This window comes from Diadema antillarum, unplaced genomic scaffold (assembly GCF_040938485.1).
Source record: "Diadema antillarum isolate AM-2024a unplaced genomic scaffold, OU_Dant_1.0 seq00002591_RagTag, whole genome shotgun sequence".
In the NCBI taxonomy this organism is placed as follows: domain Eukaryota; kingdom Metazoa; phylum Echinodermata; class Echinoidea; order Diadematoida; family Diadematidae; genus Diadema; species Diadema antillarum.
The window spans coordinates 1-16588 of NW_027273191.1; the positions used below are offsets into that span (position 1 = coordinate 1).

General features: G+C 38.2%; 1 protein-coding gene and 1 long non-coding RNA gene across 2 annotated transcripts; both read right to left on the reverse strand.

Annotated features, from left to right (window-relative positions):
* Window positions 1-441: 441 nt before the first annotated feature.
* Window positions 442-6231, reverse strand: LOC139714979 (uncharacterized). Its single transcript, XM_071626624.1, has 2 exons — window positions 2111-6231; window positions 442-1076 (listed from the first exon to the last, which is right to left on the reverse strand). Exons 1-2 carry the CDS (start codon window positions 3299-3301, stop codon window positions 1068-1070), a joined length of 1200 nt encoding a protein of 399 aa, XP_071482725.1. The 5' UTR covers window positions 3302-6231; the 3' UTR covers window positions 442-1067.
* A 3872-nt stretch (window positions 6232-10103) lies between these two features.
* On the reverse strand, window positions 10104-14250 carry LOC139714981 (uncharacterized). The gene is made up of 2 exons (XR_011709775.1): window positions 13836-14250; window positions 10104-10752 (listed from the first exon to the last, which is right to left on the reverse strand). It is a non-coding gene; the product is annotated as an uncharacterized lncRNA (long non-coding RNA).
* Between the last annotated feature and the right edge of the window lie 2338 nt (window positions 14251-16588).

Below are 16588 nucleotides of genomic sequence, written 5' to 3' on the forward strand. Positions count from 1 at the left end.
CTGTCTCATCACATGTGTTTTGCAATGGAATTTGTGTCTCTTGCAGGTTTGATACCATTATTTGTTTTTGTGTCATTTTCCTCATTCTAACACTACATTTCTTTAATGTTAGGGTTTTAGTAATCTCACATGATAAATCATGACTTTCCTTCTTATTTTCTACACTTCTATCTGAATTCACATGGAATACAGGTAATTTCCCATTCAAAGTACTAGACAGAACAGTAGTTACACTTTCCACTGCGTCAAAATGATTGCCTCCAGTGAACAGAATATATATGGCTCTCTCAGTTGTTACTTTGTTGTAGTATCCAGGTTTCCTTGCAGACAGTATTTGCCAATTTTCTGTTCGATCATCATACACATATATATCACGATCTAGCATATGTGCCATTGAGCTAATATCAGTGTGACCAGCCCATGTTGCCACATTGGATTTCCTGAGAATGAAATGGTTTCTTTCGCTGCCAGTAACTACATGAGCAATACTTCTGTAAAAGCAGTTGCCATCACCCATAACTCTCTTGATATTTACAGGTTTCCCAATATACAAACTTTCATTTCTATCCTCCATTGATTCATTGGCAGTACCACTGTAACTGAAATTCAATTTATTGCACAAAGACTGTTTGTCTACGTATGTAATCGGCACAAATTTGAAATTTCGATCTCTTCTTTCTGTTGTCTTTTCAACTGAAACAAATTCAACTTCATTCTCATTCCCATAGCCATCACTGTTTACATTTACTCTGTTTTTCTTTGTTTCATTTTGAGTCTTACAGCTATCACTGTTAGTTCCTTTAACATGATCACAATGTTTTGAAATGTTGCTATTTTGATCATTTGTATTCCTCCATGCAGTATTTACTGAGTTTGATCTCTTGGAGCCACTAGTTGTCAATGCATTTTTCTTAGAATTGGATTCTAATGCCAGACCGGTTAGTTCAAACTGAGTAGTACGTAAATCACATGCCATTGATTTTGCCAAATTCAAACAGTGTACCTGTATACCTTGCCATGATGAAATGCTAAGCAAGACACTGCATCCATCTTGTACCAAGTACCCATCATGACTTCTGGAATGAGAATCAAATACATAATAACCATTGTCATGTGTAATGATTGCAAATGTACTCTCAGCAAAATTCATAAGACATGCATCATATCTGCATAGTTCTTGTTCTAAGGCTTGGCTCAATGACAAAGCACCAAAATTTGACAAATTGTTTTGATTTCCATCCAACACTCCATATTTTGATTCAGCATAGGTTATTTGAAATTTTTCATCCAGAATATGAAGTTCCTTGGGTAATTCATCTATCATTACAAGCTCTTCATTCAGTGGTGAATCCTTCTTTATGTAATAATACAACTCATTCCCAAGTGTCAGAATCTGATCAAGATCACGAGATCTCATTTCGATTCCATTCTTGGTTTGGGTGTAGAGAACTGCCACAAGGGAATTACATGCACATTGTTTGCCAGCAGTGTAACCAAATCGTTGATCACCTTGATTAAAATTTCCTTGTGCGATTGTTTTGGTCATAGGATATGATTGCCTTCTACCACATTCAGAACTTGAGAGTGAAACATGCTTACAGACGCGTTCTTCAGTCTCTAAATCACTTGCAGCTGGTTCATCATCTAATACATGTACTATTGATTCCTGTACATCATATGAATTGTGGTGGTCAGCACTTTTCGCAGAATCATCATTCATTACTATGCAGTCAGATGGATTAGTAGTTTTTTCACTTTCAGGCAAGAATATTGATTCATTACAAACTTCAGCACACTGTGTAGCTGAAACAGGTCTCTGACATGGAGAGTGAACACTTACATCTGTACAAGAATTCACAGGGAACAATTCCTTCACTGATATTTGTCTGTCACTTTCAACATCTTTTCTTTCACTGTAACATGGGTTCAGTTCATGCACATTGTGCATTCTGTCACGTTTCACTTTGGAGATATCATTCGAGCTTGTGTTGTCTCTACTTGTGGAATTACTGTCCTCATGGTCAGATGTTTCATTCTTACACAACTTTTCATTCTTTGCTACATGTTCTCCTTCAGGAATGTCAGGTTTGACCTTTCCATTATTACGCACCTGTGAGTCAGCATTTTTTTCCGGTAGCACACTTTGTCTGTTGATCTTGGTGAAACGACCTTTCTTTCTTGGTTGCCGTGCATTTCCACCTCCATAGAGCCTGTTCACATTCCAAACTTCTTTTTCAATGTCTGTGGAAGGGACAGAGGCACATGTAGTCTGATCACCATTCGGTACGCAACATTCATTACTCATATTCGGAGTGCTTTTAGCCACATCAGCCCAACTTCTCTGTGTTTTTGCATAGATCTGCTCAGTGTATTTTGCCATCACATGAGGTGACTGAACACACTTTGAATATACATTCAATACAGATTCAGTATATACCTGCAGACTATCATTTCGTTCTGTGTCCAAGTTTGCATTCACATTTTGCTTCACGAGTTTACCAGGTTCTTTTTGCTTTGTTTCTGCATTTGATTTCTTGCCCTTGCTGGTCTTGGCTCTTTTCTGTTTTTCAAGATAGTAGGCTTTCATTGCTTTGCCAATGTAGGTCACACCAGGTTGGAGAGGCACACCATTTACTGATCTCACTGAGCTCTTGTTAAAGGTCTTGGTCTTGGGATTGTCAGTCATTGTTTGGGATGTAGTCACTTTTGTCTTCCTTGATTTCACAGTTATCCAACCATCATCCACTGCAGTTTCTAATGGCTGAAATTGGCTCTTGGTCAGATTTGTCATGAAAGTCGAATCTGATTCATCTCTCTCACAATCTGCTCTTTTCTGCACACACACATTTGTCATTTCTAGAATTCCATTGTCCTTTCTTTTCACATACCGGTACCTCTTTTTCAGTCTCTTGCTTGGTTTCCTTCTCTGGTTGCAGCTCTTGCATGATGAATGTGAAACATCAGCACCAGAATCTTCATCACCAATGTCTTTGAGAAGCTCGTATCTGTTGAAATGACAGGGAATGCCAATTTTGTCAAAGATGCGATGGGCAATATTATTGCTTCCACATGCTGAACATATCCAAATCAACCTTGCATCACACAGTCTAGCCTCAGAAATAGTTCCTGTACACATCACATGAAACTGCTTGCCACAATCCTCACATGGTACTCTGCTTTCATTTTCATTGATCACATTACAACATGCATCACATTCACTGACCTCTAGATTTCTCAAGTCACAACTATGGAGGATATCTAGGATATCACCAATAACATTCTTGAATTCACTTGCTTCCATTGTCAAACTACAGGGCTTTGAAAGTAGGTACCTATTACCAAATAAATGTACTGTTCAATCAATATATTCCTTGAATCACTATACTTATATGAATCAGGTCTACCCCTGGTACTCTGTATTGCAATTGACAACAAAATTGTAGAATTGTATTGCCTTGAAAGCTAATATATACGTGAACTGTATTACACTGTACAATGTACTTGCAATGAGGCTGTGACACCAGTCCTTATAATGTTTCTACCAACAGGTGGCGCTTCTTATCTACCGAGAAAAATTATTTGTACAAGGTGTGTTGTTTAATTAGTTACTACCAACAGGTGTCGCTTTTTGTCTGCCAAGAAAAATTATTTTGTGCAATGTGTGTATTCTTAATTGTTTTCTACCAACAGGTGGCGCTCTTTGTCTATTACCTGCTAGTAATGGCTACTGCGGCAATTTCAGGAATGCGATTATAGCACTCGCACCTTTGCTTATCTTTGTGTACACCTATCTTGCCACCAGAAGAAGACTTGTATTGTCTACCGCAATAACGTTTATCACATATAATGCTTTTGTCTTAAGATGGCGCTCTTCAATTCTCTTTTACCGTAAATTCCCCACTCAAGACACCGTTTCTGAAGTGATGCAAGACTATATTTCTATTTTTAAATTTTCAGCAAACTTCTCGCCTCCTGTAAGAGAATTCTCTTTCAATTATGATTCTCTTCAATTCTGATTGCTTTATAGTTTTCACCTCCTTTACAGAATGCACTCTTTATTCAACACTCCTTAAAACTCTTTTGTTAGATTTTGACTCTTTTTCTCCTCAATTCTGACTCTTCCTCTCTTATTACTCTTTCTCTCTTTGATTCTAACTCTTTCTGTCTTTGATTCCGACTCTTTCTGCCTCTGATTCTGAGACTCTCTCTCTCTGATTCTCTTTGAAATTATTTCAAGTTCTTTCAAGATGAGTAGGATCAAAGATTCAGGTTTGCTGAAGATTCAAATTCAGTTAGAGCAGATAGAGTTTTATCTTTGTAATCACAGTCTTCTATTTGTGCAACTTTAAATATCCCAGGTTGGTTCCCTTTTTTTTACAAATTTGCCTATTTCTAAAGTATGTAATAGCAATTTTATAAGATTGTATTTACTCTAATCAAGCCCGTTTTTTCTCTATCACAATTTATATCCCAAGACAAATTCACAAATGACAATGTTTTTTAGTACTCATACTTTCAGATCTCTGTTTCTCCCTAATATCACTCTTTCCTCTTTTTAGTGTAATATCACTCTTTGTATTTAATCTCCAATATTACTCTTAACACTTATTCTGCAATTCCACCCCTTCTACTTATTCAGTTAAATCACTGGTTGCACTTTTTGTGTACTATCACTCTTTGCATTTATTTATTATGACTCTCTGCGCTTCTGTTCCAGTTTATATACAGGGGTTTCACTCGTTTCTTGTTTTCTTGATTGTATGTATACTTTCCAATTTTCTTGTTATATACAGGGGTTTCACCTGTTCTCCGGTTTTCTTGTTATACACAGGGGTTTCACCTGTTCTCCAGTTTTCTTGTTTTTTCAGGGGTTTCACCTGTTCTCTCGTTTATATACTTTCCAATTTTCTTGTTATATACAGGGGTTTCACCTGTTCTCCGGTTTTCTTGTTATATACAGGGGTTTCACCTGTTCTCCGGTTTTCTTGTTATATATACTTTCCAATTTTCTTGTTATATATACTTTCCAATTTTCTTGTTATATACAGGGGTTTCACCTGTTCTCCGGTTTTCTTGTTATATACAGGGGTTTCACCTGTTCTCCGGTTTTCTTGTTATATACACAGGGGTTTCACCTGTTCTCCGGTTTTCTTGTTATATACACAGGGGTTTCACCTGTTCTCCGGTTTTCTTGTTATATACACAGGGGTTTCACCTGTTCTCCGGTTTTCTTGTTATATACACAGGGGTTTCACCTGTTCTCCGGTTTTCTTGTTATATACACAGGGGTTTCACCTGTTCTCCGGTTTTCTTGTTATATACACAGGGGTTTCACCTGTTCTCCGGTTTTCTTGTTTTTTCAGGGGTTTCACCTGTTCACCTGTTTTCTCGTTTGTCAGGGGTTTCACCTGTTCACCTGTTTTCTCGTTTGTCAGGGGTTTCACCTGTTCACCTGTTTTCTCGTTTGTCAGGGGTTTCACCTGTTCACCTGTTTTCTCGTTTGTCAGGGGTTTCACCTGTTCACCTGTTTTCTCGTTTGTCAGGGGTTTCACCTGTTCACCTGTTTTCTCGTTTGTCAGGGGTTTCACCTGTTCACCGGTTTTGTTTTACAGGGGTTTCACCTGTATCCTGTTTTGTTTTACAGGGGTTTCACCTGTATCCTGTTTTCTTATCCAGGGGTTTCACAGACCTGTAAAGAAAGAAAACAAAAAGAACATAAGCTTTGTTGAAATTATATTGTGGTTTCTGATCCTGCCTCCCAAAGTCAGGGGAAAATTATGCTGCCCTACGATCTAAAACTCTGAAATTTTCAAGTTTGACTGCACTATTACTAAGAGGTCACTATGGGTAACGAAATTATGGTGGCAAAATCAAACTGATGATATCTGCTCTTCATTTCTTTTTTTTTTTTTATAATATAACCGGGAGGGGTAGCCATTATATTAGAGCGGAAAAACTAATATCATTTTCTTCATTCACTCAAAGTTAGCTTTCGAAGTTACTTCCTTTTGTGACCTGAGGGAAGCATAATTTTCCGAGACTTTCTTACGCAATAACACTTGCTGTCTTCCAATATAATGTTTTGTCTTCTAGATCTCCTTTGACAATATATTCCTCATCAATATACATGTAGTATTACCAAAAGATGCATAAAGTTTTGACATATATCTGATGCAAAAATAAAAAAATAGATAAATTTGACTTCTGACTGGCAGGACACTAAATGTGGACTTCATCACTCGGAACACATGACCTCAACATGACTATTTTTCCTCACCAAGGGTGACACGACATTTGCTCCAGTCTACATATCTCGAAACATTAAAGGGTAAGGTCAAGGACATGATTTCATTTTTTGTTCAGAACAATGCAAAGTTTAGGATTAGGGTTAGCATTACAGTTAGCGTTAGGTTTAGGGTTATCATGGCAAAAGTAGACCGGAGCTACTGTTGCGAGAGCAAATGTCATGGAACCGTACCACATTAGAACATGATTCATGCAGAAATAAATAATTGAGAGGTACTGAAACAGTTTGTCTTCCAGACCCTAGCGCCCTCTCTCAACGGTATTTTAAAAATATTTTAAAGACATCAATGCACTTATTTACAAATTTACCAACTGAATATCATAAGTTACATGAAGACTATATTCTGTAATTTTCAACGCATTCCATGCAAGCGAACTGATTTTATGGCAAAGAGAAGCTTTCATTATTTTTGTTGGAAATGCCAGCAAAAATTATTTGTTATATAAAATTGCAAAATCTAACCCCGTAAACACATTTTTGTTTTTCATCCCCCTCACAGTTGTTTAAGATATAAACATTCAAATAATATATGAATAGACTGGAATGGTGACATGCTACCTTGATGGAATTTATGAATACTAAGGACAGGCCTTAAACAAAGTGCCAATTTCATGACAAAGTCAAAGTACTTTTTTATGCAAAATGATAAAGTAAAAATAAGGTCCTTTTGTCACAATCTTAACAATTCAATCAAAGTTTTTGGTACCAATGGCAAAGGTATTGGTATCAACGACAAAGGTAATTGGTATCAATTTAATGGCAGAGGTTACTGGTATCAATTCAATGGCAAAGGTAATTCGTATCAATGGCAAAGGTAATTGGTCTCAATGGAAAAGGTATTGGTATAATGGCAAAGGCAAGTATATTCCATCTTACAATGCATCTATTGTGAGTGCTACAGTAGTCTTCACGGATCTGAACAATCCAAAGTGACACACAGCAAACTAGGAAGCAGTGTGCTGATACATTTGGATTGTACTACTCATATCAGCAGGAATGTGAACAAACTCTTGGCATATTTCTGAATTGTGCTTACACACACCTTTTTACTAATTAATATGACATAATTTTTAATTAGCCAAATGGTTTTAGAGCTACACAAGTCTCCCACTTCACCCTTTGTCCCACTTGACCCCAGTCTTCCCTATTCCTTTACAGCAATACTAACCCTATAAACAAGGGATTTTGTAATCTCAAGTCAGTACACATTGCCAGTAATTTGAATCAACCATACAACAGTAGTGTAGTTTGGCAGTAGGCTATAAAAAATTGATGAAAACAAGCACAACTGGTGTAGGGCCTACACACAACACAGTGTACACCACTTAAGTGATGTCAATGTGTGCTATATTCCATTTGTCATCACCCACTGCAAAACTTGCACTTGTGTCCTTAGAGTACATTAAAACCCTCGTAAACAACTTGAAGAAGGAAACATTTCCTTTATAAACAAGACAATTGCCAAAATGTCTCTTGTCCGTTTGCACAGAATAGAAAAAATTCTAACTCTCAAAGTTTGGTAACCCATGTCTGTGACCTTTAACCTTGTAATGACCTTCAACTCTCCAAGAGATATCTACCAAATAAGATTCGTTCCAAACAGACATGTCCGTCAAGAGCTGTGAGAAATTACCAAAATGCACCCTAAAAAACATGACTTTGGCCCCTAAAAGATCATTGACCCCTGCCTGTGACCTTCAACCTTGTGGTGACCTTCATCTCCCAAGGAAACATTTACCACCTAAGTTTGGTTGCAAACAGACATGTCCATCAAAAGTCATGAGCCATTATCGAAACACGCCATCAAACACTTGTCTTCAGCCCTTAAAGTTCATTGACCCCTGCCTGTGACCTTTGACCTTAAGGTGACCTTGCTGTTTAGTAAAATGTGTAACTTTCCATAACCACTCTACCCTCCAAATTTCATTAAAATTGAACCCCTCAGTACAGATATTCCAGTTTTTGTAGCGTTACAGACAGACGACAGACAAGCCGACAATGGACGGTCGGACGCTGCACACAATCCCTTAGTCCCGCCCCTCACCTCCAATGGGCTCAACAAAAACCTACAATAGGCAATCACGTACAACTCAAATGAAGTCGTTCAGTGCCCTGTTCCATCTCTCATGAACCCAAGGTAAAACTGCACTATTAGTCTATTGAAGATACTGGTATCCTCACAATAGACTACACAAGCCTGATTCTTGTCCAAAAAAAAAAAACTGCAATAACTTATTCTCCTAAAGTGAATAATTGTACATCCTGCATAACCTTTAGTCACTACCAACAATACGCAAGTATTTACTTTAGTGGGATATACTATAGTGCAATGCCAGTTATCATAAACACCAATGGCAGACATATTCCTTCACAGGAATACTACATATTGCGCAGTGTTACGTCACATATTGCCTGTATTTTAAAGCTACCATGTAGACCTTACTGCAGTTTTGGCACTAGGATGATGACTGATGAAATAACAATCCAACTGCTGCACACAGATCACAATCTGCACCCCTGTGAGGTTTATTCAGTCTTTTAACACCCCAGTGCAAAACTGCACATGTGTCCTTGGTACATTAGCCTGCTAAAGATGAGTCCCAAGTATACTCAGTCTGGCGTCTAAGGAAAAAGCATTTTATATCAATATCAGTTCATTTTCATAAAAGAAATACTGCTATCTCCCACAGTAGACTGCTCAATTCCAACTCCTGCCAAAAAATAACATTTGTACCTAAAGTGTTAAGGGTAATCGGCAATGCACAATAATTTAGCCCGCTAAAGTGAATTACCCAAACACTATACCACTTTGCTCTGTCCACAAAAAAAAAAAAAAAACCCGAATCCTCCACAGATCCAAAATGATGATGAGGAATTCTGAAACAAAAAACAAAAATGCTATTATTCAATAAAATATATATCTTTTCTAATATAACATGCAAACATAAGTAACGTTTGAATATCATAACAATCATGAATAATTAACATTCCAGTATTCTTGGTTTTGACATAGACTGTCTCTAATGTATCGCATGTTGAATGGCCCAAACTTCTACACTGTTTGCTACTGAAACACATGAAGTAATAGTATTGCAACTCATGCCTTTCTGACTTGACAATATACCACCTAAATTTGGATCCAAACAGACATGCCCGTCAGAAGTTATGAGAAATTATCAAAATGCACCCTAAACAACTTTTTTGGCTCCTAAGAGTTCATTGACCCCTGCCTGTGACCTCCGACCTTGTGGTTACCTTCATCTCCCAAGGAAACATTTACTACCTAAGATTGGTTGCAAACAGACATATCCATCAAAAGTTATGAGCCATCATCGAAACACGCCATAAAAAAACTTGACTTCCGCCCTTAAAGTTCACTGACCCCTGCCTGTGACCTTTGATCTTAAGGTGACCGATGCTGTTTGGTAAAATGTGTAACTTTGCATAACCACAGTACCCTCCAAATTTGATTAAAATTGAAGCCCTCAGTACAGATATTCCAGTTTTTGTAGCGTTACAGACAGACGACAGACGAGCGGATAAAGGAGGGACAGACACTGCACACAATCCCTTAGTCCCGCCCCTCACCTCCAATGGGCTCGACAAAAACCTACAATAGGCAATCACGTACAACTCAAATGAAGTCATTCAGTGCTCTGTTCCATCTCTCATGAACCCAAGGTAAAACTGCACTATTAGTCTATTGAAGATACTGGTATCCTCACAATAGACTACACAAGCCTGATTCTTGTCCAAAAAAAAAAAACTGCAATAACTTATTCTCCTAAAGTGAATAATTGTACATCCTGCATAACCTTTAGTCACTACCAACAATACGCAAGTATTTACTTTAGTGGGATATACTATAGTGCAATGCCAGTTATCATAAACACCAATGGCAGACATATTCCTTCACAGGAATACTACATATTGCGCAGTGTTACGTCACATATTGCCTGTATTTTAAAGCTACCATGTAGACCTTACTGCAGTTTGGCACTAGGATGATGACTGATGAAATAACATCCAACTGCTGCACACAGATCGAAATCTGTACCCCTAATATGATGTCACTGTGTGCTTTATTCAGTCTTTTAACACATGTACCCCAGTCCAAAACTGCACTTGTGTCCTTCATACATTAGCCTCTTGAAGATGAGTCCCAAGTATACACAATCTGGGGTCTAAGGAAAAAGCATTTCACATCAAAATCAGATCATCATCTAAAAAAAAAAATACTGCTATCTCCACAGCAGACTACCAAATCCCAACTCTTTCCAAAAAACAACATTTGTACCTGAAGTGTTAAAGATAATTGGCATTGCACAGTAATTTAGCCCGCTAAAGTGAATTACCCAAACACTATACCAGGAAAATGACCACTTTGCTCCGTCCACAAAAAGAAAAACCAAATCCTCCACAGATCCAAATGATGATTAGGAATTCTGAAACAAAAAACAAAAATGTTATTATGCAATAAAATATATATCTTTTCTAATATAACATGCAAACATAAGTAATCTTTGAATATCATAACAATCATAAATAATTAACATTCCAGCATATTTGGTTTTGACAGACTGTCTCTAATGTATCGCATGATGAATGGCCCAAACTTCTACAATGTTTGCTACTGAAACACATGAAGTAACAGTATTGCAACTCATGCCTTTCTGACTTGACAATATTCGCATGAAACAATGAAAAATTACCTGAAAATTTGTGCAGTTTTGATAGGATACCTAACAAAAATACTAGTCCAAAACTCTTTAAATAATGTCAAACATTTTGAAGGATATTAGGACAGAAACAGAAAAGAATAAAACCTTGTTTCATAATTATTAATAATATTTAAATACTGTAAAACATGATATATTGGCGGCACGAATTTTTCGCGAATTGGAACCGACAGCCTTTTTCGTGGCATGAAATTTTCGCGAAGTGCCACTGGCGTTCAATGCATGTAGTGTAAACAAGGACTTTCGCGTGCATTTTAATTTCGCGATTCTTGGCGCTCGCGAAATTAAAGTGCACGCAAAAATTTGTTTTACAGTAAGAAAATTCGGGCAAATGATATCTATTTTCGGGCAAGTGTTTTGCAAGTATCAAAATTACCTAGCCTAATCAGGCAATTGCCCCCCCCCCCCCCCAAAAAAAAAAAAAAAAAAAAAACCAAGAAATTGTGTACCACCCTGAAACTGCCCTAATTATCCATTAAAGGGGAAGTTCAAGACTGGAACGGAGTTTGCAAATTTCCTAAAGAATCTTAGGTACGGTAATTATCCCAATTCCAATAAAGATACATTTCTGACAATTAAGAACTCGTACCTAAGTACAATGTAGTCTCTTCCCCTGTATGCCCCCTAAAAAAAAGGAAAAATGAAAGGGAGAAATGTTGTTTTTCGTATTTTATTACCACTTTTAAATCATTCTGATTATCTGCGCCACGTCATCCTCTAACCCTAAGGAGTCCATGAAAGAGTCTATGACTGAGCTCATCATATTAGGTTGATCACGTCACGCTCACTCTGTTCTAGGTTTCTGCTTACGTGCCTACCTCTGTCAAGCAGAGCTACCAAGTCTCACGCATGCTGCGCGAGACTCTAGAATTTAGGGGCCATCTCACAATCTCATGCATGACACCCATTTTTCTCACGCATAGGGCGAAGTCTGCAACTTGGACCTATAATAATGAGCATAGCTCAAAAGATTTAAGTGATAGTTGCAATTGAGAGTATATTTCCCTTTTGTCTGTCAAAATAAGAAAAAAAATAATCACTGAAGTGTGCACCTGACCGCACCATTAAGAGCAAAAAATTGAAAAAGCTCCCTACCGTGGGAGGCCACAGGAAGGAAAAACCCTCCCACACCCTCACTCGCGCGCACATTCGCACGCCGAGATACCAAGTTATGAAAATCTCACTCATAAAAATTGTTTGAACTTGGCATCCCTTGTCAAGTGGCAGTGTACAAGATAAATTTCCCTCCACCATAATGGAGTGTGTGCAGTGCATCTATGTACAGAGCATCTATTCACAGGGATGCCAAGTTCAATTTTTAGCTCTTAGACCGTTCTAGTCTTAATGGCACGATCAGGTGCATAATAAAGCGACCATCTTTTCTTTTACTTATTTTGAAAGACAAAAGGAAAATATAGGCCTAGACCTTATGTCTACCTTCAATTGTAACTATCACTTTAATCCTTTGAACCATGCTCCTTATTATGGGCCCTAATTCCAGACTTTGCCCCATACGTGAGAAAAATGGGTGCCATGCGTGAGATCGTGAGACGACCCCTAAATGCTTGAGTCTCACTCACAATGCGTGAGACTTGGTAGCTCTGTATTCATATCATGCACAGAAATCACTGCTATTACACCACATAAATACGCCCTCTATCGATCTGTTAGCTAAGAAATGGCGTCCGTATTTCGCCCATGGACCTACTGACGTACGTTCTACTATTGACCGAAAGATCGGTCTGTATCTGTCCGTCGGGGAATGTTCCGCGGAGACTGCGTCTGGCTTCACGGATCCCCTCCGTATACAGACCGAAGTCAATGATTGCGGCTCCTGTGTGGAGCAGTCGCGCACAGATCAAACGTTACGATAAACCAAATTTCAGACAGCTTTTTTACATTCAAACAAGTATGACATGACATGACACATTATGCAGCAATATTTGGGATAAATTTCTCACATTGTGCAATCGAAATACTCACATAACCTCGGTTATAATGCAGAAATTTTATCGATATCGCAACATCGCCGTTCGCGAGCAGTAAGTCGCCATTTTGAATCTGTAACAATTGCTAAGCCAATCACATGCGAGGTACGTGTTTTAGTAAAACAAACACGTAGAAACTACCTCGCATGTGATTGGCTAATAGATTCATAGTGTATGTTTCTGCAGTTTGAATGTGACGACGCGACAGGCTGTGTTTTACGTTGAAAATTCTCCTAAAATGTTGGATTATTCATTAATCTGGTGAGTGTAACCTATTCATAAAAAAATAAATTCACCATACAAGCTTAAATTTGCCGACCTAGGGCCGTGAATTAGACGCAATCGAGAAGGGTGAGGTACCTCACCCAATTTTCCATAGAGACAGTGGTTAAGAACATCCACACAGCAATGGGTACTGCAACCTTCCGTCTGTCTACGGGGGACAGCGTTAATGGCAAAATATAAAAGAGTCCTCCGGACAGACGGATCTTTCTGTCTAGTTCTACTACTACCCCTAAATCACTATCTCTTTGGAATTGAATGGAACTTAGGCTTCTTACAAATCTCACCTTGCCCATAGATTCAGGTAACATGGTCTAACATTAAATTCTACGTAACTACGTTAGAAACCTTGCTTGCGACCAACAGCCTCATACGCACTACAACGTACATTCAGGGAGGTATCTCCCTTGATTTTACTTTAATAGCTGCGGGGGCCTGCATGTGGTGCATACGGTGGGGCCAGATACCAAGAATCGAGTAAGGGGGACAGTCTGTGTTTAGACATGCCTGTGCACCTACCTGGTATGGTACTCGAGCTGAAAACTCAGTGTCAAACAAAGGTCGTGTCTTAGGCTAGGAAGAAATTAGACGTAGAGTAGTCGTAGAAAGTTTACAGTTACCATCACACCATAGCTTTACGTACGTCGTGATTGCATACAAAGTACTGTAGCACATCGTACCACTGTAAACACGCGTACTGTATACACGTACACGGTATAGGGATCGGAGAACATGTGTGTACGTGTATAGAGCGCACGCAGTTTGGTAGGTACATAGGCGGAAGCACAGAACATCAGTCTTACAAGGAGTTCTGTGGGCTGAAGACGTTGTCACGCACAAACGCTCAAACTATGGCAAGCCGAGTGTATTTCCTAACCATTAACTACAGTTCAAATTTACGATCAGCTCGATATCCGAAAGTTCGTTATTCCGAGGGCTCTTTATTTTCTTTCTTTCTTCCACTTTCTGTGCAATAAATCAACAACAACAATGGCTATCAACCACACATTCTCCACATGTTTAGTTCATGTCACGAACATAATTCCATGAAATAACAACTACTTGATCAGACACCATCTTGGGTAGGTAAATTATGGTCAAAGGTCAAAAATGTCTAATCGTGTATCTTGATAAATGCACGTCCTATCTTTCCCACATTTTGCACACGTAAGGAACATGTTGCAAGAATCATTTCATAAAATAACTTTTTGCTCAGATGCCATCTTGGCTGTGTAAAGTGGAATCAAAGGTCAAATGTAAATATTTTCCACACACACATGGACCTCGATAGATGTATCATCTCATAAAATAACGACGATTTGGTCTGACGCCATTTTGGTTGTGCAAATGAGGTATTATCTCTATGGGAGTACATTTTTTCTGGAAATTTTAGTACATGTCAAGCACATATATTTCTCATAAAGTAAGTGATTCATCAGACAATGTCTTTTCTCGGTAAATTAGGGTCAGTAGTCACAACATTTATTTCCGAATAAATCGGATCACCTAATTTGTCAGTGTTGACAAATTCTAAGTCTAGTTAGGTGATCCGAGTATCCTCTCGGATCACCTTCTGTTTCTGTACGGATTCTTTCTTCTTCTTCTTCTTCTTCTTTTTCTTCTTATTTCTCCCCAAAAGTTGTGTATCGATTAGCTCAGAAAGTCCTTTTCCTATCAATTTCAAACTTACACCATATATGTATCGTCTCCCAAAGACGGCAATCGAACTAAAATCAAAGTGATCAGTCGACCGTGACGTCACTATGACGTCATTATATGAAAACACATTCTCAATCATATCTCATTAATGGAATGAAATTTTTCAATGAAATTTTCGTCACATATATTTCAAGTCAAGCGCATTCTACTCGTATTTTCAAAATTCATCTATACCTTAAAACGTGCGCGTACGCGCGCGTTGAAATATTTGCATGCTCAAATCGAGCTCAAATGTTTTTTGCACACGTTTCAGACCATTTAGAGCATTTTTTGAAAAATTGAAAAAATTAGACGGACGCGTACGCGCGCGCGCATATACGCACGCACAGCTCTTATGCAATGGAAATTTCCCGTTTTTTCACACATATCGGCTGCCTGAAATGTCAAGGAATATTTCTACGAAGTTTCAAGTCAATCCGACTCAATATGACGTCATACGGACCCGTCAAAGTTGAAATTACGCGCGCGCGTCAATGGCGATATACAGTGCAACAATGCCAAAAAACCGCCCATTTTAAATCCGATTTCACTCGTCAGGATGGACGGTGATCCCCCATTTTCTTTACATATTCTGAAAGCTGATGAGTTGTACATGTCATTTCATGGGTTGGCGATGCTTGAAAAATGATGAAAAGATATCAAATTTCTTAATAAAATAAAAAAAGTAAATTTTCAAAATGACGTCATCAAATTACAAGTTCACTCGAGCGTATCTCACTTATTCGTTGCTAATTTTCACCCAAATTTCAGTATGTTGTAGCTTATGAAATGCTCTTTCATTAATGTAAAAACAATATTTTGATTGGATGACGTTATTGCCTCGTAAAAATGGATTGAAAGTATCCTTGTAAGATTTGACCAGTTTACGTGTTATCTCTATGGGAGAGCAGTTTTTCTGGCAGTGAACATTGACATGACTATCTATTTCGAGCACTAGCTCACTAATGCTTCGGTGAATTTTTACCAGATTTTAGTATGTTGTAGCTGAGACTTTGGGCTATCGTAAGTGTGCCCTCCATTTTTTCATAGGACGTCGGCATCGCGTCGAAAAACTTGGTTGAAAATGGCACGCGGCTTCGATGCAGCGTCATTTTGCTTAATACACAGGGCCTATGGAGCATGAAATAGGTCATTGCATAGCGCATCCGACTCGTAATCCTAAGGTCCCTGGTTCGAGGCTCACCCCTGCCAATAATTTTTTTTTTTCAAACACTTTTTTTTTCTTTTTCTTTAGTTAGTCTTAATCTCCCTTTCTTAACTTTATCTTTCTCTGATTTGTTTATGCTTCTCCTTCAAATTTCTATAAAATAACATAATTTTTTCTTTATTTTTCTTTCTTTCTACTACTTTCTGTGCAATATATCGTATTATGAACAACAACAATGGCTATCAATCCCATATTTTAAAGTAACAACTACTTGATCAGACACAATCTTGGGTAAGTAAATAAGGGTCAAAGGTCATAAATGTTTCATCCTGTATCTTGGTGAATACCTGTCCTATCTTTTCCATATTTTGCACACGCAAAGACCATGTTACAAGGATCAGTTCAC

What these genes read in the sequence shown, in the direction of transcription:
- LOC139714979 (XM_071626624.1), bottom strand. Translation starts at nt 3,301, where the DNA reads ATGGAAGCAAGTGAATTCAAGAATGTTATTGGTGATATCCTAGATATC.